This window comes from Saccopteryx leptura, chromosome 6 (genome assembly GCF_036850995.1).
Source record: "Saccopteryx leptura isolate mSacLep1 chromosome 6, mSacLep1_pri_phased_curated, whole genome shotgun sequence".
Lineage (NCBI taxonomy): Eukaryota > Metazoa > Chordata > Mammalia > Chiroptera > Emballonuridae > Saccopteryx > Saccopteryx leptura.
In genome coordinates this window covers 57124803-57152073 of record NC_089508.1, presented here as the reverse complement: position 1 = coordinate 57152073, position 27271 = coordinate 57124803, and the positions used below count along the sequence as shown (strand labels likewise).

Sequence of the window (27271 nt, the reverse complement as noted above, 5' to 3'; positions counted from 1 at the left end):
CCAGATTGAAGATAGGATTAGTGAAATAGAAGACAAACAACTTGAGGCACAACAGAGAGAAGAAGAAAGAGACTCAAAAATAATAAAAAACGAGAAAGCCCTACAGGAATTATCTGACTCCATCAGAAAGAATAACATAAGAATAATAGGTATATCAGAGGGAGAAGAGAAAGAAAATGGAATGGAGAATATACTCAAACAAATAATAGACGAGAACTTCCCAAGCCTGTGGAAAGAACTAAAGCCTCAAATTCAAGAAGCAAACAGAACACCGAGTTTTCTTAACCCCAACAAACCCACTCCAAGGCACATCATAATAAAGATGACACAAACCAATGACAAAGAAAAAATTCTCAAGGCAGCCAGGGAAAAGAAGAGTACAACATATAAAGGAAGGCCTATTAGATTATCATCAGATTTCTCAGCAGAAACTCTACAAGCTAGAAGAGAGTGGACCCCAATATTTAAAGCCCTGAAAGAGAGGAACTTTCAGCCAAGAATACTATACCCATCAAAGCTATCCTTCAAGTATGAAGGAGATATAAAAACATTCACAAATACAGAAAAGATGAGAGAATTTATCACGAGAAAGCCCCCACTCCAGGAAATACTAAAGGGGGTTTTCCAACCAGATTCAAAGAACAAAAGAAAACAACACCACAAGTAACAGCTCCACCAAGAACACAATAAAACCAAACTTAAACTGTGACAACAAAGGAAAAAAAAAAGGGGGGAGAGAATGGAGATTAACAGTAGCAAAGGACGATGAAGTGCAGAAATACTTATAAGATAGGGTACTACAATGAATATGGTAGGTACCCTTTTCATTACTTAATGGTAACCACCCTAGAAAAAGCCACCACAAAAACACATGACTTAAAAAAGGTAGCAACAGAGGAAAGAAGTATGGAACACAAACAAACAGAAACAAATGATAGAAAAACAAAAGAGAAGAATCAAACTAGATACAAAACTAACAGAAAGCAATTTATAAAATGGCAGTAGGGAACCCACAAGTGTCAATAATTACACTAAATGTAAATGGATTAAACTTACCAATAAAAAGACACAGAGTAGCAGAATGGATTAAAAAAGAAAATCCAACTATATGCTGCCTACAAGAAACACATCTAAGCAACAAGGATAAAAACAAATTCAAAGTGAAAGGCTGGAAAACAATACTCCAAGCAAACAACACCCAAAAAAAAGCAGGTGTAGCAATACTCATATCTGATAATGCTGACTACAAGACAGAAAAAGTACTCAGAGACAAAAATGGTCACTTCATAATGATTAAGGGGACACTGAATCAAGAAGACATAACAATCCTTAATATATATGCACCAAACCAAGGAGCACCAAAATATATAAGACAGCTACTTATTGACCTTAAAACAAAAACTAACAAAAATACAATCATACTTGGAGACCTCAATACACCACTGACGGCTCTAGATCGGTCATCCAAACAGAGAATCAATAAAGATATAGTGGCCTTGAATGAAATACTAGAACACCTGGATATGATAGACATCTACAGGACACTTCATCCCAAAGCGACAGAGTATACATTTTTCTCTAGTGTACATGGAACATTCTCAAGAATTGACCATATGTTGGGCCACAAAGACAATATCAGCAAATTTAGAAAAATTGAAATTGTACCAAGCATATTTTCTGATCATAAAGCCTTGAAACTAGAATTCAACTGCAAAAAAGAGGGGGGAAAACCCACAAAAATGTGGAAACTAAACAACATACTTCTAAAAAATGAATGGGTCAAAGAAGAAATAAGCGCAGAGATCAAAAGATACATACAGACAAATGAAAATGAAAATACGACATATCAGAATCTCTGGGATGCTGCAAAAGCAGTAATAAGAGGAAAGTTCATATCACTTCAGGCCTATATGAACAAACAAGAGAGAGCCGAAGTAAACCACTTAACTTCACACCTTAAGGAACTAGAAAAAGAAGAACAAAGACAACCCAAAACCAGCCGAAGAAAGGAGATAATAAAAATCAGAGCAGAAATAAATGAAATAGAGAACAGAAAAACTATAGAAAAAATCAATAAAACAAGGAGCTGGTTCTTTGAAAAGATCAACAAAATTGACAAACCCTTGGCAAGACTCACCAAGGAAAAAAGGCACAGGACTCAAATAAATAAAATCCAAAATGAAAGAGGAGAGATCACCACAGACATCATAGATATACAAAGAATTATTGTAGAATACTATGAAAAATTATATGCCACCAAATACAACAATCTAGAAGAAATGGATAAATTCCTAGAACAATACAACCTTCCTAGACTGAGTCATGAAGAAGCAGAAAGCCTAAACAGACCAATCAGCAGGGAGGAAATAGAAAAAACTATTAAAAACCTCCCCAAAAATAAAAGTCCAGGCCCAGACGGTTATACTAGTGAATTCTATCAAACATTCAAAGAAGACTTGGTTCCTATTCTACTCAAAGTCTTCCAAAAAATTGAAGAAGAAGCAATACTTCCAAACACATTTTATGATGCCAACATAACCCTCATACCAAAACCTGGCAAGGATGGCACAAAGAAAGAAAACTACAGACCAATATCTCTAATGAATACAGATGCTAAAATTCTAAACAAAATACTGGCAAACCGAATACAACAACATATTAAAAAAATAATACATCATGATCAAGTGGGATTCATCCCAGAATCTCAAGGATGGTTCAACATACGCAAAACGGTTAACGTTAATACACCATATCAACAAAACAAAGAACAAAAACCATATGATCTTATCAATAGATGCAGAAAAGGCTTTTGATAAAATACAACACAATTTTATGTTTAAGACTCTCAACAAAATGGGTATAGAAGGAAAATATCTCAACATGATAAAGGCCATATATGATAAACCATCAGCCAACATCATTTTAAATGGCATAAAACTGAGGACTTTCTACCTTAAATCAGGAACAAGACAGGGTTGTCCACTCTCTCCACTCTTATTTAATGTGGTGCTAGAAGTTCTGGCCAGAGCAATCAGACAAGACAAAGAAATAAAAGGCATCCATATTGGAAAAGAAGAAGTAAAGGTATCACTTTTTGCTGATGATATGATCCTATACATCGAAAACCCGAAGGACTCCACAAAAAGATTATTAGAAACAATAAACCAATACAGTAAGGTCGCAGGATACAAAATTAACATACAGAAGTCCATAGCCTTTCTCTATGCCAACAATGAAATATTAGAAAACGAACTCAAAAAAATAATCCCCTTCACGATTGCAACAAAAAAAATAAAATACCTAGGAATAAACATAACAAAGAATGTAAAGGACCTATATAATGAAAATTACAAAGCATTGTTAAGAGAAATCGAAAAAGATACAATGAGATGGAAAAATATTCCTTGTTCTTGGATAGGAAGAATAAATATAATCAAAATGGCCATATTACCCAAAGCAATATACAAATTTAATGCAATTCCCATCAAACTTCCAATGACATTTTTTAAGGAAATAGAGCAAAAAATCATCAGATTTATATGGAACTATAAAAAACCCCGAATAGCCAAAACAATCCTAAGGAAAAAGAATGAAGCTGGGGGCATTACAATACCTGACTTTAAACTATATTATAGGGCCACAATAATCAAAACAGCATGGTATTGGCAGAAAAATAGACACTCAGACCAATGGAACAGAATAGAAAGCCCAGAAATAAAACCACATATATATGGTCAAATAATCTTTGATAAAGGGGCCAACAACACACAATGGAGAAAAGAAAGCCTCTTCAACAAATGGTGTTGGGAAAACTGGAAAGCCACATGCAAAAGAATGAAACTCGACTACAGCCTGTCCCCGTGTACTAAAATTAATTCAAAATGGATCAAAGACCTAAATATAAGACCTGAAACAATAAAGTACATAGAAGAAGACATAGGTACTAAACTCATGGACCTGGGTTTTAAAGAACTTTTTATGAACTTGACTCCAATGGCAAGAGAAGTGAAGGCAAAGATAAATGAATGGGACTACATCAGAATAAAAAGTTTTTGCTCAGCAAGAGAAACTGATATAAAAATAAACAGACAGCCAACTAAATGGGAAATGATATTTTCAAACAACAGCTCAGATAAGGGCCTAATTTCCAAAATTTACAAAGAACTCATAAAACTCAACAACAAACAAACAAACAATCCAATAAAAAAATGGGAAGAAGACATGAATAGACACTTCTCCCAGGAAGAGATACAAATGGCCAACAGATATATGAAAAAATGCTCAGCTTCATTAGTTATTAGGGAAATGCAAATCAAAACTACAATGAGATACCACCTCACCCCTGTTAGATTAGCTATGATCAACAAGACGGGTAATAGCAAATGTTGGAGAGGCTGTGGAGAAAAAGGAACCCTCATTCACTGTTGGTGGGACTGTAAAGTAGTACAACCATTGTGGAGGAAAGTATGGTGGTTCCTCAAAAAACTGCAAATAGAACTACCTTATGACCCAGCAATCCCTCTACTGGGTATATACCCCAAAACCTCAGAAACATTGATACGTGAAGACACATGTAGCCCCATGTTCATTGCAGCACTGTTCACAGTGGCCAAGACATGGAAACAACCAAAAAGCCCTTCAATAGAAGACTGGATAAAGAAGATGTGGCACATATACACTATGGAATACTACTCAGCCATAAGAAACGATGACATCAGATCATTTACAGCAAAATGGTGGGATCTTGATAACATTATAAGGAGTGAAATAAGTAAATCAGAAAAAAACAAGAACTACATGATTCCATACATTGGTGGAACATAAGAGTGAGATTAAGAGACATGGACAAGAGTGTGGTGGTTACCAGGGGTGGGGGGAGGGAGAACAGGGGGAGAGTTAGGGGGAGGGGGAGGGGCACAGAGAACTAGATAGAGGGTGGCGAAGGACAATCTGACTTTGGGCGAGGGGTATGCAACATAATTTAATGACAAAATAACCTAGACATGTTTTCTTTGAATATATGTACCCTGATTTATTAATGTCATCCCATTACCATTAATAAAAATTTATTTAAAAAAAAAAATATGCAGTTAATGTAGTCTATTAACTTAATTTACTTTACATACCTACTAACAGCATTTTGTTAGGAATATAGTCAAGAGTTCAAGTGAAATTTTTCTGAACACTAAGTCTTCCAAATATTTAAGTTACAGAGCAGCTAGGACCACATATTTCTAAACAATACCATCTTCCAAATTTTTAAGTAAAGAGCCACTGAGACAGAAAGAATAACGTTTCCACATTGTTTAAAACAATCCTATTTCCGAATTAATATACACTGCTGGCTAATTTATAGGACTAATCCACAGCAGCAACAAATACCTTTTAAGATAATCATACTCTCTGACCCAACAATTGTACCTTGGAGAATTTGTCCTTAGTAAATAAGAGATATTTAAGAAAATATATAGACAAGGCTATGCATTATAGTGTCACTTATAATTAAATATAATAATGAAGTATAGAAAATAATGAAGCAAATTCTGGTATAGAGAATGAAATACTATTCAGCTATTCAAAATGATGTTGGGTTAAATAATCCTATGGAACACTATAATAATATTTTTAAAGAAAGAAAAGTTATAAAACCTTTTCTTGACTCCATGTTCCCTACCCATTACCACTCCCATTTATCTCTTTACTCCCCCTTACGGTAAAGACTCATACTGTCTATACTTACTGCCCCAATTCCTAGTCTTCTTCTCTCATGCCTATCAAATTTCAACCCACACTATTCTACAAAAATTGCTCTTTGACTTCTTTTTTGTCGTTCAATGATCAATTTTAAGTTCCATAGTGGCATAAACCCTCCACAACCCATCCTTCATGCTTATTATAACTAAAAAATCTGAACGAGACATAAAATACATCTACCACAGACTGAAAACGCAAAGTAGCAGACAGTGTAGGAGAGTCAAAACTTGGAGGAGTACATTGAAAAGAGTGAGTTTCCATTTTCCCCCATATATTATGCCCTACCATAATTTCTCCATTCTGGATTTTTGTCCTTGGGTCCTCCTCTTGCTTCTAACCAATATAATATGACAAAAGTGACAAGATGCACTGATTATGTATATAAAATTACAGCAACTGTCTTGCTGCAGTTTCGCCCTTTGAAGAAACAAGCTGTCATGTTGCAGGCTGTCTATGTTGGGAGGCCCATTTTGTAAGGAACTGAAGTGATATTTATGAGCTGAGGGCAGCCTCTAACCAGTATCTGGCAAGAACTGAAGTCCTCCATTGCACAGTCACAAGAAGCTAAGTTCTGCCAACAAAAGCAGGTCCTTCATCAGTTATGCCTCAGATAAACAGAAGTCCCAGACAACATCTTGATTGCAATATTTTGAGCCCTTACCTTAAGCAAAGGACTCAGGTAAGCCACACCTAGAATCCTGACCCACAAAAGCTCTGAAATAATAAATGTGTTCTAAGCCACTAAGTTTGGTATGCAGCCATAGAAAACTATTGTACTTCACATCACTCTGCCCTGAGGGAACACCTCAATCATGGAGCAACACAGAGGTAAAGACAGTTTTTAAAGCCCTGAAACACCACAGTCTGGTCACAGAACGAGCAAATTGAATCCATGAAAGCCCGAGTGTACAGAGAAAACTCTTGGGAGGGGGAAGAATCAGAGAACACAATATCTGTATATATAAGGTCTACCGGAAAGATCTGTCCATTTTTGGAATAAAACAAAATACAAATTTTTCTTGCCGTCAATAAACTTTATTAAATAATATAATTGCGGCCCTGGCCGATTGGCTCAGTGGTAGAGCGTCGGCCTGGCGTGCAGAAGTCCCGGGTTCAATTCCCGGCCAGGGCACACAGGAGAAGCGCCCATTTGCTTCTCCACCCCTCCCCCTCTCCTTCCTCTCTGTCTCTCTCTTCCCCTCCCGCAGCGAGGCTCCATTGGAGCAAAGATGGCCTGTGCGCTGGGGATGGCTCCTTGGCCTCTGCCCCAGGCGCTGGAGTGGCTCTGGTCGCAACAGAGCATCGCCCCCTCGTGGGCAGAGCGTCGCCCCTGGTGGGCGTGCCGGGTGGATCCCAGTCGGGCGCATGTGGGAGTCTGTCTGACTGTCTCTCCCCGTTTCCAGCTTCAGAAAAATACAAAATAATAATAATAATAATAATAATAATATAATTGCCATTATTATTAATGATTTCTTCCCGGTGTGAGGGCAGTTTGTATATCCCATTTTTGAAAAATGTTTTATCTTTTGATGCGAAAAATTGAACCAGTGCTTGTTTGATATCTTCTTCACTTTTGAATTTTTGCCCTTCAAAAAATTTTGTAAGGACAAAAACAAGTGATAGTCGGAGGGTGCTAAGTCCGGGGAATATGGTGGACACAACAGAATTTCCCAGCCTAGTTCTGCAATTTTTTGACGAGTCCCCAAAGCAGCATGTGGCCTGGCATTATCATGATGCAGTATGATGTTCTTCCTATTGAACATTGCCTGCCTCTTTTCTAAACTTTTAGTTAATTTGCTACATCAGTATGTATACATTAAAGTGATAAAAATAGAGAGGCACACATGCGCCAAATAAACATGTGCTTACGTGTCGAAACTTGTTGTGATAGAAATGAACAGAACTTTCCGGTAGACCTTATAAATATGCACAAATTTCAGTCTAATTAAACTTCCTATGTATGAAACTGACTTAAATGGAAACAGCACAGGTTCAAAGACCAGAACTGAGATATGAACAATATGCACAAGTCTCAAATTTCTATAGTGTTCATGTGCAAAAGACATAAACCAAAATACAAAGGATTGAAAAACTGAATTGAGATTTGAAACATTATCCACAGAAGACAAACAAAACTCAAGATCAAACCCTAAGCAGATAGTGTACTAAGACAAAAATGTCAATTGTTTCCAGAGGATAATAGGACTCAGGGACTACACAATATTCACGATGTCCAGGATACAATACAAAATTACTTGACATATGAAAACAAAACAAACAAAAACCCAGGAAAATATGACCAGCTCTAAAGGGAAAAAAGCAATCAACAGATGCCAATAATCAGATAACCTAGATGTTGAAACTATCAGAGATACTCTGTAACCTATATTACATGAGATAAAGGAAAATACACTTAAAGGTATTAAAATGACGAAAATTTTTGACAAGAGAAATGAACACTTTAGAGAAACAATAGGAATTTTAAGACCTGAGAAACACAATATCTGAAGTAAAAAACTCTGAGTATGGGCGCTATAGTAAAACAGAAACAAGAGAAAAGAGTAAACTTGAAGACAGAGCTATAGAAATTTTCCAATCTAAAGACCAGAGAGAAAAAAAAGTAAAAAAATGAACAAAGCCTCAGGAACTTGTGATATACTATCAAAAGGTCATATATACATATGTATATGTGTACATATGTAAGAGTATGTTCATAAAGTCATTTTAAGATATAAGATCTAAAACATCTCATATTTGAGAAAGATAATGGTCAATTCTCAGTCCTCAGCTTAGATGCATCTGTCACAGTTGATCACTCCCTCTTCCTTGATATTCTTTCTTCACTTGACTTTGAGGAAATTATAGTCATAGGACTTCCCTCCTACATCTCTGGCAACTCCTCTGTGGTCACCTTTGCCCTCTGACCTATAAACAATAGAATGCTGTGGGTCTTTCAAGACCACCCCTTCTCTAGCTACTCTAACTTCTTAGGTGATTTCATCCAATGTCATAGCTTGAAATGCTATCTGTGTGCTGACTCCCACTAAATTTCTATCTCCAACACAGGCTCCTCTTCTAACTCCACATTCATATATTCAATTGCATACTTCATATACTAGCCACATTAATGTCTAAAAGACAGCTAAAACTTAATAGGTCACAAGCTGAATTCATCTTCTCCCATCTCATCCAAACTTGTTCCATCTAGTCTTCACCATCTCATTTCAAGGCAACTCTGTCTTCCCAACTGCTCCATTTCTCTCTCTCATCAGTTGGGAAATAGTGACTCTATCTTCAAAACATATCCAGAATTTGACTCTTAGGCATCACTCCAGTACAATCATTCCCAACCATGCTACTGTTATTTCTCAAGTACTTCAACAGTATTCTAACTAATCTCTGTGTTTTCAGTATTGTGCTCCCTCCTACACTTGTCTTCAAAATAGCAGTTAGAGGAATTTTCAAAACTTAAGTTAGATTATAAAATTATGTTTGTAAAAAGGTTCCCTAATTCAGTGTAAAGGCCAAAATCCACACAATTGCTTTTAAGACTCTACACAATCTAGCATCCTCCCCAACTCCAACACCCCCTCACTTCTCCTACCTTCCTTCTCTGACTGCATTAATCACCAGTCTCCTCTCTCATCACTCTGCTCAGTTCCTTCAGTGAGCCAGATATGCTCCCACCCCAAAACCTTTCAACTTGCTATGTTCTTCCTGACTGGTACACTTTTCCTCAGGTATCTTTCTGATCAGCTCCCCCATCTTCTTCAGCTCTTTGCTCAAATGCATCCTCAGTGAAGCTTTCCCTGACCACCTTATTTAAAACTGCAACCCCATTATCATCACTGCCTAGCCTCAGCACTATTTTAATCACTTTCTACTTTATTTTCATTTGTTTTTTGTTTATTATCATTCTTCCCATTATAACTTAAGGGATTTTTGTCCGGTTCAGTTCTGAATGCTAATGCAAATCATAATGATGATAAAGAAAAAAGGTCACTTCTTCGGTGATTACTATATGCCAGGCACATAATAGAGTGGTTTATATCAATTATCACCTACTCCTCATAACAGCTCTATGATGCAGGTACTATGAATTAATCCTATTTTATAAATGAGAAAAATGAGAGACAAAGATGTTAAACAGCCAGCCCAAGGTTACACAAGTATTAGCTGGCAAAACTGGGATTATAATCCAGACCATCTGAATCCCAAATCCACACTCCTAACCATAATGCCAAGACAGCAATTTTTCAACCAGTGTTGCAAAAGAATTTTAAAAACATGTAATAACTATTTAGTCAAGGGCACTGACCTCTTTACCTTAGACTGTCAAGTAAAAAATGATAACAGCTAATACAATAACCACCATCCAGTGTGAATAAACCAAAATTATACCTATTTTTTTGTCTCAGAATTTTAGTAATTGGTTTCTGTGTGCCATGAGATGAAAAAGGTTGAAAATCGCTGTGCTAGTACAACAGCCTCTCAATGAATATATGCTAGTAAAGGAATGAACAAGTATATTTGCTTTTAATCCCATTAAAAAACATAAGCATGTGTATGGAGATCTATCAATGTAAAAAAGAATAAAATAATATGCAGAAATGTATTAACAACAGTTATTGGTGTGTGACATAACGGGTGTTTCTTTTTGTGTGTGTGTGGCTCTATATTTTATAACTTTTCTATAATGAACTGTATTGAACTTGTAATTTATATTTTAAATACAAAAAAACATGTTACAGAATAACAGAGATAACATGGAACAATGGAGAGAAGGTGCCAAGTGGGATAAATTAGCAATTACAAAACATTATAAACAGACTGATTCCAATTTTGAAAAAAAAGAAGGAAAAAGGAAGAAAGAGAAGAGAGAGAAAGGGAGGGGGGAAAAATGGAGCAAGGACAGAAAATAGATCAGTGAAGGGAAGGAAGAAACAGAGAGAAGATAAAACAAAGCAATGAAGTGGAAAAAATGAAGGGTAAGAAGCATAAGTAGGTACACACATGGAAAAACACTAAGAGTCTGTATGTCAAAAGTTAACAGGTTAGCATTCTGTGTTGCTAAAATTATGGGTGACTTTCTTTTAGGAGGTGAGTTAAAACTTTTTAATAGAATTTAAAAATCCTTCCCCTTAATATCACCTTTTTTGCCTCAATATTTTAATTTTCTCCTAAGACAAAATTAAGCTGTGAAAACTCAACCTTTATTCTCAATTAAGCAAATCTCAACATCATCTCATGAAACTTAAGATTTCTTAATCCAGGTTTAAAGGAATAATATTAACATGTTTAAAAAAAATCAGTTAATAAAAATACTTACCTCAACTTGAGCTTGTTGCCTTGCTAAAACTATGTTAAAAACATCTAGAGACTTTTCTAAATCCTAAAAAATAAAGAGACACTTGTAAACAAGAAACACGATTATTAGATAGAATATTTTTTTCTTCTATGATATCTAGGCTATGATAACTAAACTAGTCCATGAACAAATAGGGTTTGTGATCGAATGAAAGTATAAGTATAAATTTGAACAAGCACTTGGCTTTTACCTTTTTAACTTTTGCAATGTAAGAAATTAGCTTTCTTTCTTTTTTGTTTTAATTTTAGTGAAAGAAGGAGAAGCAGAGATAGACTGCTGCATGCGCCCCGACTGGGAACCACCCGACAAGCCCACTAGGGGGCAAAGTGTTGCTACATTGCTCAGCAACCAAGCTCTTCTTAGCACCTGAGGTGGAGGTTATCGAGCCATTCTCAGAGCCTGGGCCAACTTGCTCCAATTGGGCCATGGCTGTAAGAAAGCAAAAGAGAAGCAAGAGGGGGTGGAGTGGAGAAGCAGATAGGTACTTCTCCTGTATGCCCTGACCAGGAATCAAAACTGGGACATCCACATGCAGGCCAATGCTCTACCACTGAGAAAACTGACCAGGGCAAGAAGTCAATTTTCAAGTAACTAATTTTCCTTAATGAATATAGAAATAAAAATTTAATGACACCAGGCCCTGGCCAGTTGGCTCAATGGTAGAGTGTTAGCCTGGTGTGTAGAAGTCCCAGGTTTGATTCCCAGCCAGGGCACAAAGGAGAAGTGCCCATCTGCTTCTCCACTCTTCTCCCTCTCCTTCCTCTCTGTCTTTCTCTTCCCCTCCCACAGCCAAGGCTCCATTGGAGCAAAGTTGGCCCAGGCGCTGAGAATGGCTCCATGGCAGCTCCATGGCCTATGCCTCAGGCACTAGAATGGCTCCAGGTGCAATGGAGCAATGCCCCAGATGGGTAGAGTATCACTCCCTGGTGGGCATGCCAGGTGGATCACGGTCAGGCACATGCAGGAGTTTGTCTTTCTGCTTCCCTGCTTCTAACTTCTGGAAAAACAAAAAAATGTAATGAGACTATTACAATATACAGATAACCATTTATGCAAATGAAAATAAGAATATTTCGAAGAGGAGCTTGTTTTAAGTATTATCCTGTGGTTCTTACTTCTGACTCCATTGTATTGATATATTGTACTAAAGGCACCATTATAAATCATCAAATTTTAAAATGTAATATTCTGTAAATTGCAAGTAATCTAAAGTAGAAATTGATTTGGGGGATCTACATGAAAGTATGTAAGAGGACTCTAACATATTCTAGTGACCTGCATGTCAGGTGCTCTGTTTTCTCTCACACACATCTCACAACTCTGTAAAACAGATACTGTTTCCATTTTATACAAGAGAACATGAGACCTGAGCTGTAAGAAACTTGATGCCTTTTCTAATATATAATACTAGTGACTGTCATATACTTCATTATAACAGGAATTCAATTATCTGCATTATGAATTTGTGGCAGAAAGTTATATAATCAGGATCAGATAATATCAAGCAAATTACATATTCAGTGTGGTGTTTTTCTGTATTTCAAAAGGGGGTAAATAGGACTCCTCTTATCTTGAGAATAAGAGCTGTTTTTTATAAATGATACTTTGAACTCTTTTTTAAAAGCCACTCACAAACCTTAAATATATATCTGGCTAATAATAAATAGCTCTGATAATGATTTTCTAAACATTATTAAAAATACCAAATATATTTCTCCAAATAGTTTATAGTAACCTCATTTTATCTTAGGATAGGTGGGAAAAGGTTTCTTTTAAAGGAGAAAAAAAATTGGAAAAAATACTGTGCATTTTCCCATAAAATTCTCTCAAAAAGAGATCAGCCCTATTCTTTCTAAAATTATATTTTAATTTAAATTAAATTTAAAAGAATTAACATTAAAAGATAATTTAACAAATAATACCTTTTACTGATATATGCAAGATATACCTGAATTTGTTTCTGTATTTCTTCTGGGACTTTAGCCTGGGTTAACTTGTTTTTGTAGGCACTTTTATAACTCTTGAGCAACTGCCTGTGCTTTTTTATGTTACTCCATGACCACATCTGTGTGTACCTTCTTATATGAACTTCAAGAACAGAATCAATTGCATATTTCCACCTGCAAATCAAATTTTTTAATGCTCATCTGAACATAAAGGTTTAAGAAGAGGCAGAAAAATAGCTTTGATTTGTTAGAATACTTTTTGTTAGGTGCCTTCCTATTAGAGCACAGCAATACGATTTCAATTCCACAATACAATTCTCTGACTTAAATAGATTATGAAATGAACAAATCACTGCAGGAAGAGTGTTGATCAAAGCAAAATCATAAAGACACTAAATGACATGCTGTGCAAAATTAGTAATATCCAATATGGTTATAACATTGAGACCACATGGATGACAAATGTAAGACCAAAAACTTAAAAAGTCTTGAATACTAAGAATTTAGAAATAATCTGGGAGCAGAAGTATAAATAAATATGTTTATGAAAAATAGTAACAAGGAGAGAATATAAAAGATACCCCTCTCATGTTTATGAAAAAGAAAAAAGTGGCTTCATTATAAGGCTTTAAAGTAACTTGAATCTGAGAGTTCCTAACTCTATGATTATATGTTTCTTATTAAAAAAAAAAAAAATTCTAACTTACCATTGTCGACCATTGGTATGAAGTGGTAAATAAGGTTTATATTTCCTGTAAGGAACATTTCTAACCATGTAATCCACTGACTCCAAAAGGTCAATCATACTTAAGTACTATTAAAACAAAAAGAAATTGCACACATAAATATTAAAGCAATATAAAGCTACTGAAGCTCACATCCAACCACCAATACGACAAATCGGTAAATACCTAGTAAATACCTCAAATAAAGGAAAACACACACACGTAACATGACTGTAAGATAAAGAAAGAGGAAGTCTAGCTTCTATTTTTTATAATGCATTTCTACCTAAGGGTTGTTACCATATGACTATTCAGCACTTAACATGTGAATAGTCTGAACTTAAATGTATTCTACATGTAAGATATACCTCAGATTTCAAAGACAAGTAAAAGAAAGGATATAAAATATCTTAATTTTTATATTAATTACATGTTAAAATGGTAATATTCTAGACCAGGGGTCCCCAAACTTTTTACACAGGGGGCCAGTTCACTGTCCCTCAGACCATTGGAGGGCCGGACTATAAAAAAAACTATGAACAAATCCCTATGCACACTGCACATATCTTATTTTAAAGTAAAAAAAACAAAACAGGAACAAATATAATATTTAAAATAAAGAACAAGTAAATTTAAATCACCAAACTGACCAGTATTTCTTTTTTTTTTTTTTTTTTTTTCTTTAAGCTGGAAACGGGGAGAGACAGTCAGACTCCCACATGCGCCCGACCGGGATCCACCCGGCACGCCCACCAGGGGGGACGCTCTGCCCACCAGGGGGCGATGCTCTACCCCTCCGGGGCATCGCTTTGCCACAACCAGAGCCACTCTAGCGCCTGGGGCAGAGGCCAAGGAGCCATCCCCAGCGCCCGGGCCATCTTTGCTCCAATGGAGCCTTGGCTGTGGGAGGGGAAGAGAGAGACAGAGAGGAAGGAGGGGGGGGGGTGGAGAAGCAAATGGGCGCTTCTCCTATGTGCCCTGGCCGGGAATCGAACACGGGTTCCCCACACGCCAGGCCGACGCTCTACCGCTGAGCCAACCGGCCAGGGCCCTGACCAGTATTTCAATGGGAACTATGGGCCTGCTTTTGGCTAATGAGATGGTCAATGTCTGATTCCATATTTGTCACTGCTAGCCGTAACAAGTGATATGACGCGCTTCTAGAGCTGTGAGGTGTGTGTCCCGCGTCACCGGAAGTAGTACTGTACGTGAGCAACGCAGCCCTCTGGGACGCCGCCACATATAGTACTCCAGGAGCACCCTCTCACTGACCACCAATGAAAGAGGTGCCCCTTCCGGAAGTGTGGCAGGGGCCGGATAAATGGCCGCCATGGGCCGTAGTTCGGGGACCCCTGTTCTAGACAAGTAAATTGCTAATGATTTTACTATTATTAATTAATTTCACCGTTTCTTTTTAATTTGCTAATGTAGATGCCAGAAAATTTAAAGTTACATATATATAACTTATATTTTCATTGTACTGGGCTACAAGCACAACTAGTTAAATCCCTGTCCTCCTTTCACTTCTAGCTCCCGAGGTCTGTTATCCAAACTCCCCGGACATAGAACCGAACCTGAGAAACAAATGGGGGAAAAAATGCTGCCAACATAGCTGTTCTAAAAACTAAGTAGATAATATTTAACATAAGAGTGCCTACTAAAAATCTGAGGAAGAAAAGAACATAAAATCTCAATCTGCAATTGGAAATTAAATGGAAATAATGTCAATCATTATAATTTTGGTAAGTTCTCTGCCAATAAGGAAAATATTTGATAAAATAATATTATTGATAAAATTTGATACATATATTCTTTTTAAAAATCTGTATAGTATATCTGTTTATAAGGAGCAAAATCTCAACATAACAAACCAAAAGAACCATCAGAACACTGGAGAAGGAATAATCACAAAGAACAAAAGCAGTCAAGATTCAAGGCTAATCAAAGTTAGAAATATCCAACTGAGTCATACCTGAGGTTTGGTCAGTTGAATAGCAATATTTTGTACTTCTATGTTCCAATCAAGTTTGGGAGTCTTGAGTTCTGTTTCTGCATATGGATTCATGTAGAGTTTTGCAGAGGCTGATATTGGCTGGAAAACTGGTAACACATTAAAAGAAGTAAGACACCTTTATATGCTCTTACATATGAACAACTGTAAATAATTATAAGAACACTGTTACTCTTAAAAAAATAATCAAAAATATGTTTAAAAAAATAACTACCAGGCCCTGGTCAGCTGGCTCAGTGGTAGAGCGTCAACCAGCCATGTGGAAGTCCAGCCATTCCCGGTCAGGGCACATAGAAGAAGCACCCCAACTGCTTCTCCACCCTTCCCCTCTCCTTTCTATCTCTCTCTTCCCCTCCCTCAGCAAGGCTCCACTGGAGCAAAGTTGGCCCAGGCGCTGAGGACAGCTCCATGGCCTCTGCCTCAGGTGCTAGAATGGCTCTGGTTACAAAGAAGCAACACCCCAGATGGGCAGAGCATCACCCCCTAGTGGGCATGCCAGGTGGATCCTGGTCAGGCGCATGTGGGAATCTGTCTGCCTCCCTGCTTCTCACTTCAAAAAAATAAAAAATAAAATAAAATAAAAAATAAATTACTACCAAAAAAATTTTAAGTATCTATTTATCTGTGTAATACCAGATGTCAAGCTCAATGATTAAAGTAGAATCCCCAAAAAGGAAATGGGGTCCCATGCTTCTAAGAAATGTACAAAATACAACCTACTTTTGGTAATTCATACTGTGTAAAATTAGGCTTCTCTTCCTTGCTACAAGACACATAATGATTTTACTATTTATTTAAAATACTAATAAAAAGCAGGAAACAAAATTTGACTAATTTCTGTCTTATTTAATCACCAGCAGAATTTAGGAAGAATAAAATTCATATTATCCAGAAAAAAAATTGTTTGCTACTTTACAATTTTCAAAACGATCATTGTATATATACTTAAACTAAAAAAATAATATTCTTGGAGTTGAGACATAGTATGAAAGGTGTATGAGGGAAGATAAAGTAAAGTGATCAATTTTAACTTAAATAGTATTAAAATTATGTAAATTGTGATACCTTCTATGGTATTTACAGTTTGTATGATAGCATAAAACTAACTAATTTCAGGGCTATTTATAAGTGAAAGATGTCTAAGAATAAAGTTGTAGAATATTCTGAACTAGTTCATTCAAAAGTAAAAATGCTCTCCCAAACTAGCAGCATGTGAAAGCTGTCATCATTAAATAGAAACGACAATAAACATAAGGAAGGAAAAAGTGCCAACTCTCATATAATGGCCATCAGCTATAAAAGGGGATGAAGAAAAAATAGTGAAATAGAGTAATATGGAATACAAAAGAACATGGGTATAAAATTTGAGAATGAACATAAAGGGGAATACTAAATATAAGCAAAACAACAGTTTCTTTAGAATAAATAGAAAGGAGAAAACAGATGAGACAAAAAAGCAGACAGATTTGTTAGAGCTCTAGTTAAAAATAAGAAGAGGCAAGGCTGCCTAGAAAAGCTCACTTAAAAAATTCTCTAACATGGCCCTAGCTGGTTGGCTCAGTGGTAGAGCATCAACCCAGCATGTAGATGTTCTGGGTTCGATTCCCGGTCAGGGCACAAAGGAGAAGCTCCCATCTGCTTCTCCACCCCTCCCCCTCTCCGCTTCTCTTTCTCCTTCTCACCCTCCTGCAGCCATGGCCTGATTGAAGCAAGTTGGCCCAGGCATTTAGGATGGCTCCATGGTCGCCACCTCAGGCACTAAGAAAAGCTCAGACACTGAGCAACAGAGCAACACCCCAGATGGGCAGGGCTTGGCCCCCTATTGAACTTGTCAGGTGGATCCCGGTACAGGCGCATGTGGGAGTTTTTTCTGCCTCCCCTCATCTCACTGAATTAAAAAAAAAAAATCTCTAACATGGTTGATTTGACTTAATACTGCAAAAGCAATATGCTAGGGGTGACCTGAATACCAAGATCTCGGAGAATTCGTTATTAAGCAAAGCAAAGGAAACCTAATTCCTAAAACAAAGAAGATGATAACCAGGTAAGAAGGAAATATGGAGGTCAAGGGGGGTTAGCTGTTTGAGAGTGAGCTATAGCCACATTGTCCTCTCTCTTACTCTTTAGCAGTGTATGTGTTATATCCTATTCCTAATTAGTTACAATCCAAAATGCTATATCATAAAATTAAGTCATAAAATTAACACTTCCTCTGTGTCAAAGTAAGTTTATCAGAAAAAGCATATTAAAATATTTAATTGCAGGCTACCTACAACATGAAATAAACTTTTACCATTACTTACTGTATTGATGGTTTGGGGGCATATCATTACTTGTAAGAATTTCACTTTTCAGATTATCCTAAACAAAATACTTGAATTACATAAAAATCTTAAATAATATTCAGACACACATACCAAAAAATAAAACAAAACAAAACTTGGTCTTATATCACTACCTTTATTTCCCTCTTTTTAACTAGAATTCCATTTTTAAAAACTGAACATTATTTACTGGTATATTTCTTTAGAATAAAATATAGAAGTAGATAATTTTTAAATTTCTAAATATCTAGAAGCATTATAACATTGTGTTCCCATTAGTAACCCACTTAAACACTAAATATTATTTATAGATATATTTCTTTAAAAGAAAAAAGAAAAAAAATTTAATTCTAAGTATACAGAAACACTGTAACACTGACTTCAAAAACATATTATCTATCTAATCCTTCATGAACTGAGATCTCAAACAATTTCTAGACAAAATCAAATTATTTCTATTATAGTATCTAAGAAATAGAGATAAAAATCTTAGAATTAATTCAGCTTCAAAATTCAACTATTCTTTTCTTCCCAAAATAAATAAACATGACTAAGACTGATTTGGCACACTGAAGTTAAATTACTCTTTCACTATTTAAGAAATTATTATCACAAATGCAGAAAACACTGCTATGAATATACTTTCTAGATCTGAAAGGTATCTTTCTTTACAATACTCAAATAATCATTCTCTTATGAAACCCCACAATGTAACTGGATAGTATCAAAATGAGAGTGTAAAAAACCAGAAGTGCAGTTTTGATTTAACAGTATAGGTTCTCATAACACTATCTAGTGAAGGATTTCACAAAGATCTTCAAACACAAAAGTGTTTTTTAAAAAGACAGACTGGAAACCAAAAATTGTGTTTCACAACTTTTGATTTAATTATATACAACTTTAGCAAAAGACTGATACGCTGTCCTCATTAAGAATCCCTGATGTTAAATTTAGTGAGTGCAGTTAGCTCATCCAAGAAAACAGAAATTACCAAGATCTGTTCCCTGGATCCCTGGTAAGACATGCCGCAGTTTACATTCCAGTAGGCACTAAGGCTATCAAGTCGGATAAGCTATAAGAGAAAAATTGAAAGAGATCAAGCAATTGACACACTAAAATTATAATCAATTATTAAAAGAATATTCTCATGTTCAGATTTCCAAAATTATCCAATTGCCATTTTGAACTTATAAAGAAAGAGAAATAATGCAAAAATGGGGAAAATAATTGCTTCTCAGCCATTTGGCTAAGATCAAGTGTAAAATTGGGGGGGGGGCAGTTGGCTCAGTGGTAGAGCCTTGGCCTGGCGTGCAGGAGTCCTGGGTTCAATTCCCGGCCAGGGCACACAGGAGAGGCGCCCATCTGCTTCTTCACCCCTCCCCCCTCCTTCCTCTTTGTCTCTCTCTTCCCCTCCTGCAGCCAACGCTCCATTGGAGCAAAGTTGGCCCGGGCACTGAGGATGGCCCCATGGCCTCTGCCTCAGGCGCTAGAATGGCTCTGGTTGCAACAGAGCGACGCCCCAGATGGGCAGAGCATTGCCCCCTGGTGGGCATGCCGGGTGGATCCCGGTCGGGTGCATGCGGGAGTCTATCTGACTGCCTCCCCGTTTCCAACTTCAGAAAAATACAAAAAAAAAAAAAAAATGGGGGGAATATATGTATGTTATTCATAGTCTTTATTATCAATCTAGCTTCTAGCAGAAGCTAAATTGTGCTTTTGGAAACACCATTTCTCAGTGAATTCATTTATTCAATTATAAAATATGTTTTGAGAATTTAGTATTGAGTACACAGATCCTGCATGTGTTCTGCTGAACAAAAAAGATATGATTCCTCCAGTTGGATACAAATGGCTGTTTTGAAAAAGGAGTGAGGGAAAAGGATTCTATAATCAACAAGGTGGGGAAAGCTACATGCTAAATAACCCTCTTAAATAATCACAATGTTTATTATCATATTTAAAGTATTGTGACATTCTATAGTTTAAAACAAAATGAAATGCACCTGCTCAACTATGTACAGCTTAATACTTTATTCAGTAGTTTCACTTGACCAGCGACTATTTTTCTACAAATCTAGTAAGATCTCAATTATCTAATGCTGCAGAAAATAAAATCGGGGCTAGGTTCATTTCATCCAGGTTTTTGGTATGCTAGGTGAAGAACCTACAGCTCAAAATAGGTAAGAATTTTCATAGTAAATACCATTGCCAAAACCGGATCCTACACATTTAACTCACACTGCAATGCTACATTCTGTTCCATCAGGTTTCTTTTAGAAAATAAGTGTTTGTACCTAGAAAAATCAAAAAATTTTAACCTAGTCTAATACCTTGTATATAATTTTTTCTGCTTCATTTAATATGCATGGAGTCCAGTGTTCATTTGCAGTCTAAAAGAAAAAGAGAATTAAATGTGAAATGAAGTATATAGATCTCAAAATAGTACTCTATTTGTAAACTGTAACCTTGTAAACTTAGGAAGAAATGTTCATTACTGTTAGTAGTCTGTTTCCTTACAGATCTTTATAACAAAAACCAAAGGAATAATAGTGAAAATAAAATTGAGGAGGTACTAAATTAAATAAGTTCCTTCACCCAGAAAATATTTATTGAGCTACTATGTGTTTGAAGTATAGACTGAATTGGGTATGAATAAAACAGAGCTTGCCTAGAAGCTACAAAAAAAGGTCCACATTCTCTTTAAAAAATTAATTATGGCAAAGTAGGAAGAAAAGCAGGTGAATATGGAAATCATAGCATGACCATGTTTTCAGAAAGTCAGCATGGTCAACAATGCCAAATGTTGCCATAAAATAAACTAAATTAAACTTATTTGATCTGTGGTGGTGCACTGGATAGAGTCGACCTGGAATGATGAGGTCACCGGTTTGAAACCCTGAGCTTGTCCGGTCAAGGCACGTATGGGAGTTGATGCTTCCTACTCTTCCCCCTTCTCTCTCTCTTTCTCTCTTTCTCCTCTCTCTAAATGAATAAATAATTAAAACTTAAAAGAACCAACATGGATAAACCTTGGGAAATATTTTTAATTAATTAATTAAACTTATTTAGCAGCCAGGGTGTTATTGATGAATTTATTAAGAACAGTTTTAGGGGAGTAGAAGAGTCAGAGTATGTACAGCGGAAAGCAAGGAAAGAAAGGCAGCAAAGGCAGATAATTATCTCTAAAAGTTTCCTTAGAAAGAGGAGTAAGGGAACACAGGTAGTTAAATGGGGCCTAGGTAGAGTGGGAGACGGTTAAGAACAGGTTTTTTAATTTTGTTGTAAAGGAGAGATTTGAATGTATTTAAAGGCTTACAAAAAGGGGCTGGGTGGAAGGACGGAGTGGGGAGTTGAAGATTTAGGAAGAGAAGAAATTGATGGAAAGAAGGAAGGAAGGGGGATAGGAGAGGCTCCAGAGGACACAGGGGGGAAAAAGGATCTAGATCAAAGGTGGGAAGATTACCTTAGAGAGTTCAATTATAATTGAAAAGACAATAGAAAGGAATGGTATGGATACAAAAGGGGATAAGTTTGCTGCTGTTACAACAGTCACTGTAGTAATTGAAACAGGAAACAATTGAACATGGCAAAGTGTTTTACACAAATGATCTCATTTAATCATCACAAAAACTCTAAAATGTAGATACTATAATATATTCTAGTAGTACTGTATTTTATATTGCATCAGTGAATGAATGAATGTTATAACAGGATACCAACATGGTAACCAGTACAGTAATGTTATAGGTGCTTTGATAAAGCATAATAAGGAGCATAAAAGAAAGAATGATAAATTCTAACAGGGAAGTAAAAAAGGGATGAGAAAGAAGACAAGGTAGTATCTCATACTAGTATTGAAACCTGAATAGAATTGCCAGGCAAAGAGAAGAGCATCACACAGACAACAAGAACAGTATAAAGAGTCTGAGCAAAGATACAGAGAATCCAAGAACAGCACACACAAAGAAAGTTAGGCATCATTCTTATGCAGTAGTATGCCTATAATCAGTCAATAGCAGGTATTTGGCTATTTTGTATTTTTTGTTTTGTCTGCTAGAAGCTCAATGTTTAATACTATGCTCACTTATGACTAATGTTGGTCTAAAATTTCTGGGACAAACATCTATCTTTCAGAATCCAGATTCTAGTCTCTTTAAAAGTATTATTCTTTATCAAAAGCTACTTCAAATTCATTTGGGGAACATGCAGAGGACAAACAGTATCATTAAACACTAGCTTTCTGACTCCTTTGTCATTTCTCTAGTTCTTTTTCTTTTATGTTTCTGCTTTGGTCTTCAACTCAGTATATATCTCTACTTCTCTGTAATGAATGTGTCCCTCCTAAGGCCTCCATATAAACATGTCCTTTTTCTGTTTCTCTGGCAATCCACTTCTCTTTCATTTTTTTCCTCTTCTTTCTCTACTAAGGTCCTATGATATAACTAATCATCAGGCAAACATGTACCCAGTATGATTTACTGTTCACTGTCCTTAACTTTAAAATGTTTCCTACCACTTAGATGTCCATTTCAGGGGAAAAAAATGTCTAACCTGGATATATACACTCTCTATCCTTACCTTTAAGAGAAAAACCAAACTGCATTTTAAAATATTTAACCAAAATAAATTACTTATATACATCTCAGTATAATACATATACATGTACATATAAACATATGCACACATATAATTTGGAAATTCCATTTACCTAACCAAGAATGAGAACATGACTCTATAGAAATTTATCTTCCTCTACTTCCCCACATGTTTAAGAGACAGCGTTTAATTCTTGCAGAATATTTCATATTGATATTTGAATTATTTTTTGAATTCAAAGACAAATCAAAATAGAGAATATAATACCATTTAAAATTTTGAACTTCTATTAAAATTGTAGAAAAATTATACATAAAAATAAATAGCTATTTGTAGCAACAGCTGATCTTGGCAATTCACACCCTGCCTTGGGAATATTATTTTACATGTCCATATTTTTAAAGTACGTCCAACATTACCAAAAGACTAAGTTCTCCCAGTGTGACACCAAACGAAAGAGGCCGCTTTGGATCAGTAACCTATCAAAGAAGAAAAGGTGGCATTAAAATACACTGACAGTAAGGATGAATCCATGCTCAACTCTTTACAATAGGCAACACAGGGCAATTAGTTTATAAATAAGTCTCACAAACCAAGTAGATCTGTGGGGAAAAAAAGAAGAGAAAGGTAATAATATGGCTAGGATTATCCATATTTTGTAGGCATGACCCTAATATACTTTCTTCCCAATGAAACTCTTTTCTTAATGGAAGTGAGAAGACTCCATACCACAACTAAAATAATTCCTGTCTAGACAGTTAAAAAGGGAGTCTCTTTGTGTATAACATGAAAGATGTTCTGCAAAGATAAGTAAAACAAAGTTTCACAGATAAAACCACCACCACTAAATATTTTTGAAATATTTAAGATTTTCACACTTAGAAATGTGAACTCTCTTTAAGCTTTAATTTCCTTCATACTTCAAAAATGTCCTTTGTAAGGAAATGCCCAAGATTCTTAATATTTCATTTCCCTTGGCTCTTAATCCCAAATCTGCCTAAATTAAATTTTCCTTTCCTGATAATTAGCAGTAATTAAACTGAATGTTGTTTTCAAATAAATGTTTTTTAAAAAATCTAACTACTCATCAGTACCCTTGTTTAAAAGAAATTTAAGAAAATAAAATCTAGTCAACACATCATGGAAGTGAGAGAATTATTCTTAAAATTAACGGCATATTAATGAATGAGAACTTCAGTTTGAACTTAAACTAAGCTTTTTCACTGAGCAAGTACAATTGAAAAAGAATAGTATTTCGCTCTCTTTAATGAAAAGAAATCAAAGATGCATAAGAGTGGGATAAATAACATGTATATGTTTAAATTGATGCCAGTGACAAAATGTTTTAAAATAATATAAAAGGAAAATAATTTTAAAATACAAAGGAATCTTCACTGTAGCATTCAATCCAAACTTAAAGCTAATTAAAATAAGAAGAAAGAATGCAATGTGTTTAAACTGTACCACAATATGTACAATGTCATGTTTTAGACATCTTAAAGATGTTCAGAAGTCATAGTTTTTGGTTGTGACAGAAACTAGAGAGGAGAAAAAACATTATGTTCTAAATCATCCAACAATGACTTTAGACAAAAAACCCTTCTCAAATAGGAAATATGCAGGATCTGGTATAGCTGAAAAGTACAAATACCTTTTAGAGCTTTGTTTTTTAATATCAGAGATATTGTGATTGTGACAACATATTTTCCTCTACTCCCACACTCATCTTTACACCCATAACTACCTCAGAATAACTTGCAACTAATCAGAAAGACCTTAAAAAAAACACACAACTCCTCAGCTGCCAATGTACAACCCATAAATTACCATCATCTAGTGAGCATCTTTATGATAAATTATACTTTCTCTCCCACACTTCTTATATTTTTCATTATCTTTCTAGATACAATTAAGGTAACCACATTAAAAGACAAATGCTACAATGAAAATTCCTTTGTATTTTTTAATTATTTTCCTTTTATATTATTTTAATATATTTTATCACTGACATCAATTTAAACATGTTATTTATCCCACTCTTATGCATCTTTGATTTCTTTTCATCAAAGAGAGCGAAATATTATACTTTTCCAATTGTACTTGCTCAGTAAAAAAGCTTAGTTTGAGTTCAAACTGAAGTTCTAATTCATCAATATGCCATTAATTTTAAGAATTCTCTCACTTCCATGTGTTGACTAGATTTTATCTTCCTAAATTTCTTTTAAGCAAGGGCACTGATGAGTAGTTAGATTTTTTAAAAAACATTTATTTGAAAACAAAATTCAGTTTAATTACTACACTAAAGCCAAAAGATAGTCAATATAAGTTCAAGATAGTATAGCTTGAAAAATTCCAAGTGTCTTACTGAACATTAGGTTACATAATAAATTTATCAGAAAAGGAAAATAAATTCTATATATGTCAGTATTGCTTTAATTCAATCCAAATTAAAAACAGAAAAAAGAATGCAAACTCAATTTTAGAGAAAATAAACATTTCAAGTTTCCTAAGGTAAATAAAAAAATTCAAGGTTTCTTACATATGTTTCAAACTTTAAAACAAAGCAATATATTATACTTTAACTAAAATTAATAAAACCAATAAATCAATTAATAAAGTCAGTAAAACAATTCTTAATCTGTATTAAACATTTGGTTAGCTGTGGCTGTTCAATCCAACTTCATGGAACATAAAGAGGATGGAACTAAACTAGCAAGCAAGTGACCTCAGTTTTAGTCCTCTCTCTACTAATTACAATTATAATTGATATTTTATTACATCTTGGAATAATATTGTTGTCATTATAAAAAAATTAGTTCCATAAAGTTACAGTAGTATAAGTGTTAAGGCATTAAACAAATTCAAAAGAAATACAGAAGACAATGTGAAAATCTCTTATATTGGCTTTAAAAAGGAACATATTGTGGCTTTATTATATGTTTATACTCATAAATGTCCCATGAAAAATAACACAGGAAAGGATAAATGGTAGTGTACTCATCAGAAAAAAAAAATCAATCTTAGATTTAAAACGGTACAAATAAATAAAAAAATAAAACTGGATAGGACATATCAAAATTAACATAAAATACATTTAATTACTAACTTAACCCAAGGAACCTAAAATTACTTACATCATCTTCATATTTAATGTGAATGTCTGTGATTTTTACTTGTACATTTTTAATTACTTGAGTTGCCAATTTCTCCAAAAATGTATCCTTTTTGGCTTCTTTTGGTTTATCTACAAAAAAATAGAAAAATACAAGCTCAAGAGTTGAAATTCTCTTAAACCTCATATTCAAGTACCAAAGAATAGCTAAGGTACTATATCAAGGACAATCACAGCCTTTTCTAGAGTCCTTGTTTTATTATAGATTTATTTTAGATTTTAATGTGCATTTTCAACTTAAAATTTATTTTTGAAGTTATACTGTAATCTAACATTCATTTTACCTTCGAAGACAGAAATTAAGTGGCAATGTGTATAAATAACACATGGCATAAAAACTATTTTTACCTACCTTTTGAGCGATCAAGACCTTTAAAAGGTTTCTTAAAATGTTTTTTGTGCTTTTTACGCTTACGTCCTTCTCAGTGGAAGCATTTTAGTGAGAAAAGGATAAAATTCAAGTTAGCAGACTAGAGGACAGAAAAGAAAACAAGAGAATTCTTCCTAACAGCAATTTTTGGTACAATTCAACTTATTTTATTCTAAGCTGACCTATTATTTCAGATTTACAAACCTTTAGTCTAGAATAACCTTCTTTAATCTAGAAAACTACTTGGCAGGTACAATTATAGGAAAATTGGATAAAATATCCGTACACAATACACTTTATAATATTTATGTATCTTGACAACCTCAAGTTTAAGTTTAATTTCAATGTTACCAAAATATCGGAAATGTAATAATGGCAGGATAGAAAACTTTCAGATAAAAGTTTTGATAAATGTGATAGGAACAAAGAGATACAAATGTAATGAATGGGTAGGCTGTCGATGATGACTTTTTCCAAATGCTATATACTTCAAAAGAAAAATCCTTTAATGACTTAATGATATAAATACAAAAAGGGGGAAAAATTTACACTGAATTGTACACTGAAACTGGATTAATTTCTTTAAAACTTAATCTTCTTTTATTTGGCACTGCTTCACTTTACGGCATTACCCATTATGAGATTTCTTATCCAAATTATAAATCTCTACATTCAACTAGACATCACCTCTCCTCTGTCCTCTAGAGGCAGACTCTGTATGGTCTCCCCAACCTCCAGTGTTCCCTCCACTTCTACTAAACATCCTTCCATACTACTACCAAACTGTTACCTTCTAAAACACTATTCACAACTTGTAAATACCCAGCTCAAAATTCTTTTAAAGGCTCTCTGCAGCCTTCCAAATAAAATCAAGTGTTTGAATGACACAAAAGTCCTGTCATGACCTGACCCCATCCATCTCCCTGTCCAGTTCTATCTCCTGCCACTCATCCTTGCACTGGATACTTTAGAAATACTATTCATACTTTCCAAGACAAGGTAAAA

The 27271-nt window shown here is 35.1% G+C and overlaps 1 protein-coding gene across 4 annotated transcripts in view; it reads right to left on the bottom strand.

Annotated features, from left to right (window-relative positions):
* Positions 1 to 27271, bottom strand: part of VPS13C (vacuolar protein sorting 13 homolog C) — a 214651-nt gene that overhangs the window by 142110 nt on the left and 45270 nt on the right. For 2 of the 4 annotated variants that reach the window (XM_066342855.1, XM_066342851.1), the window contains exons 7-16: positions 26249 to 26314; positions 25859 to 25968; positions 23144 to 23203; positions 20459 to 20518; positions 19120 to 19200; positions 18108 to 18165; positions 15766 to 15893; positions 13776 to 13882; positions 13071 to 13242; positions 11084 to 11146 (exon numbers count right to left, since the gene is read on the bottom strand). In XM_066342855.1, coding sequence (XP_066198952.1) covers positions 11084 to 11146; positions 13071 to 13242; positions 13776 to 13882; positions 15766 to 15893; positions 18108 to 18165; positions 19120 to 19200; positions 20459 to 20518; positions 23144 to 23203; positions 25859 to 25968; positions 26249 to 26314 — 905 coding nt within the window. The remainder of the gene's footprint in view (positions 1 to 11083; positions 11147 to 13070; positions 13243 to 13775; positions 13883 to 15765; positions 15894 to 18107; positions 18166 to 19119; positions 19201 to 20458; positions 20519 to 23143; positions 23204 to 25858; positions 25969 to 26248; positions 26315 to 27271) is intronic. The other 2 variants (XM_066342853.1, XM_066342854.1) reach the window with 1 other exon arrangement.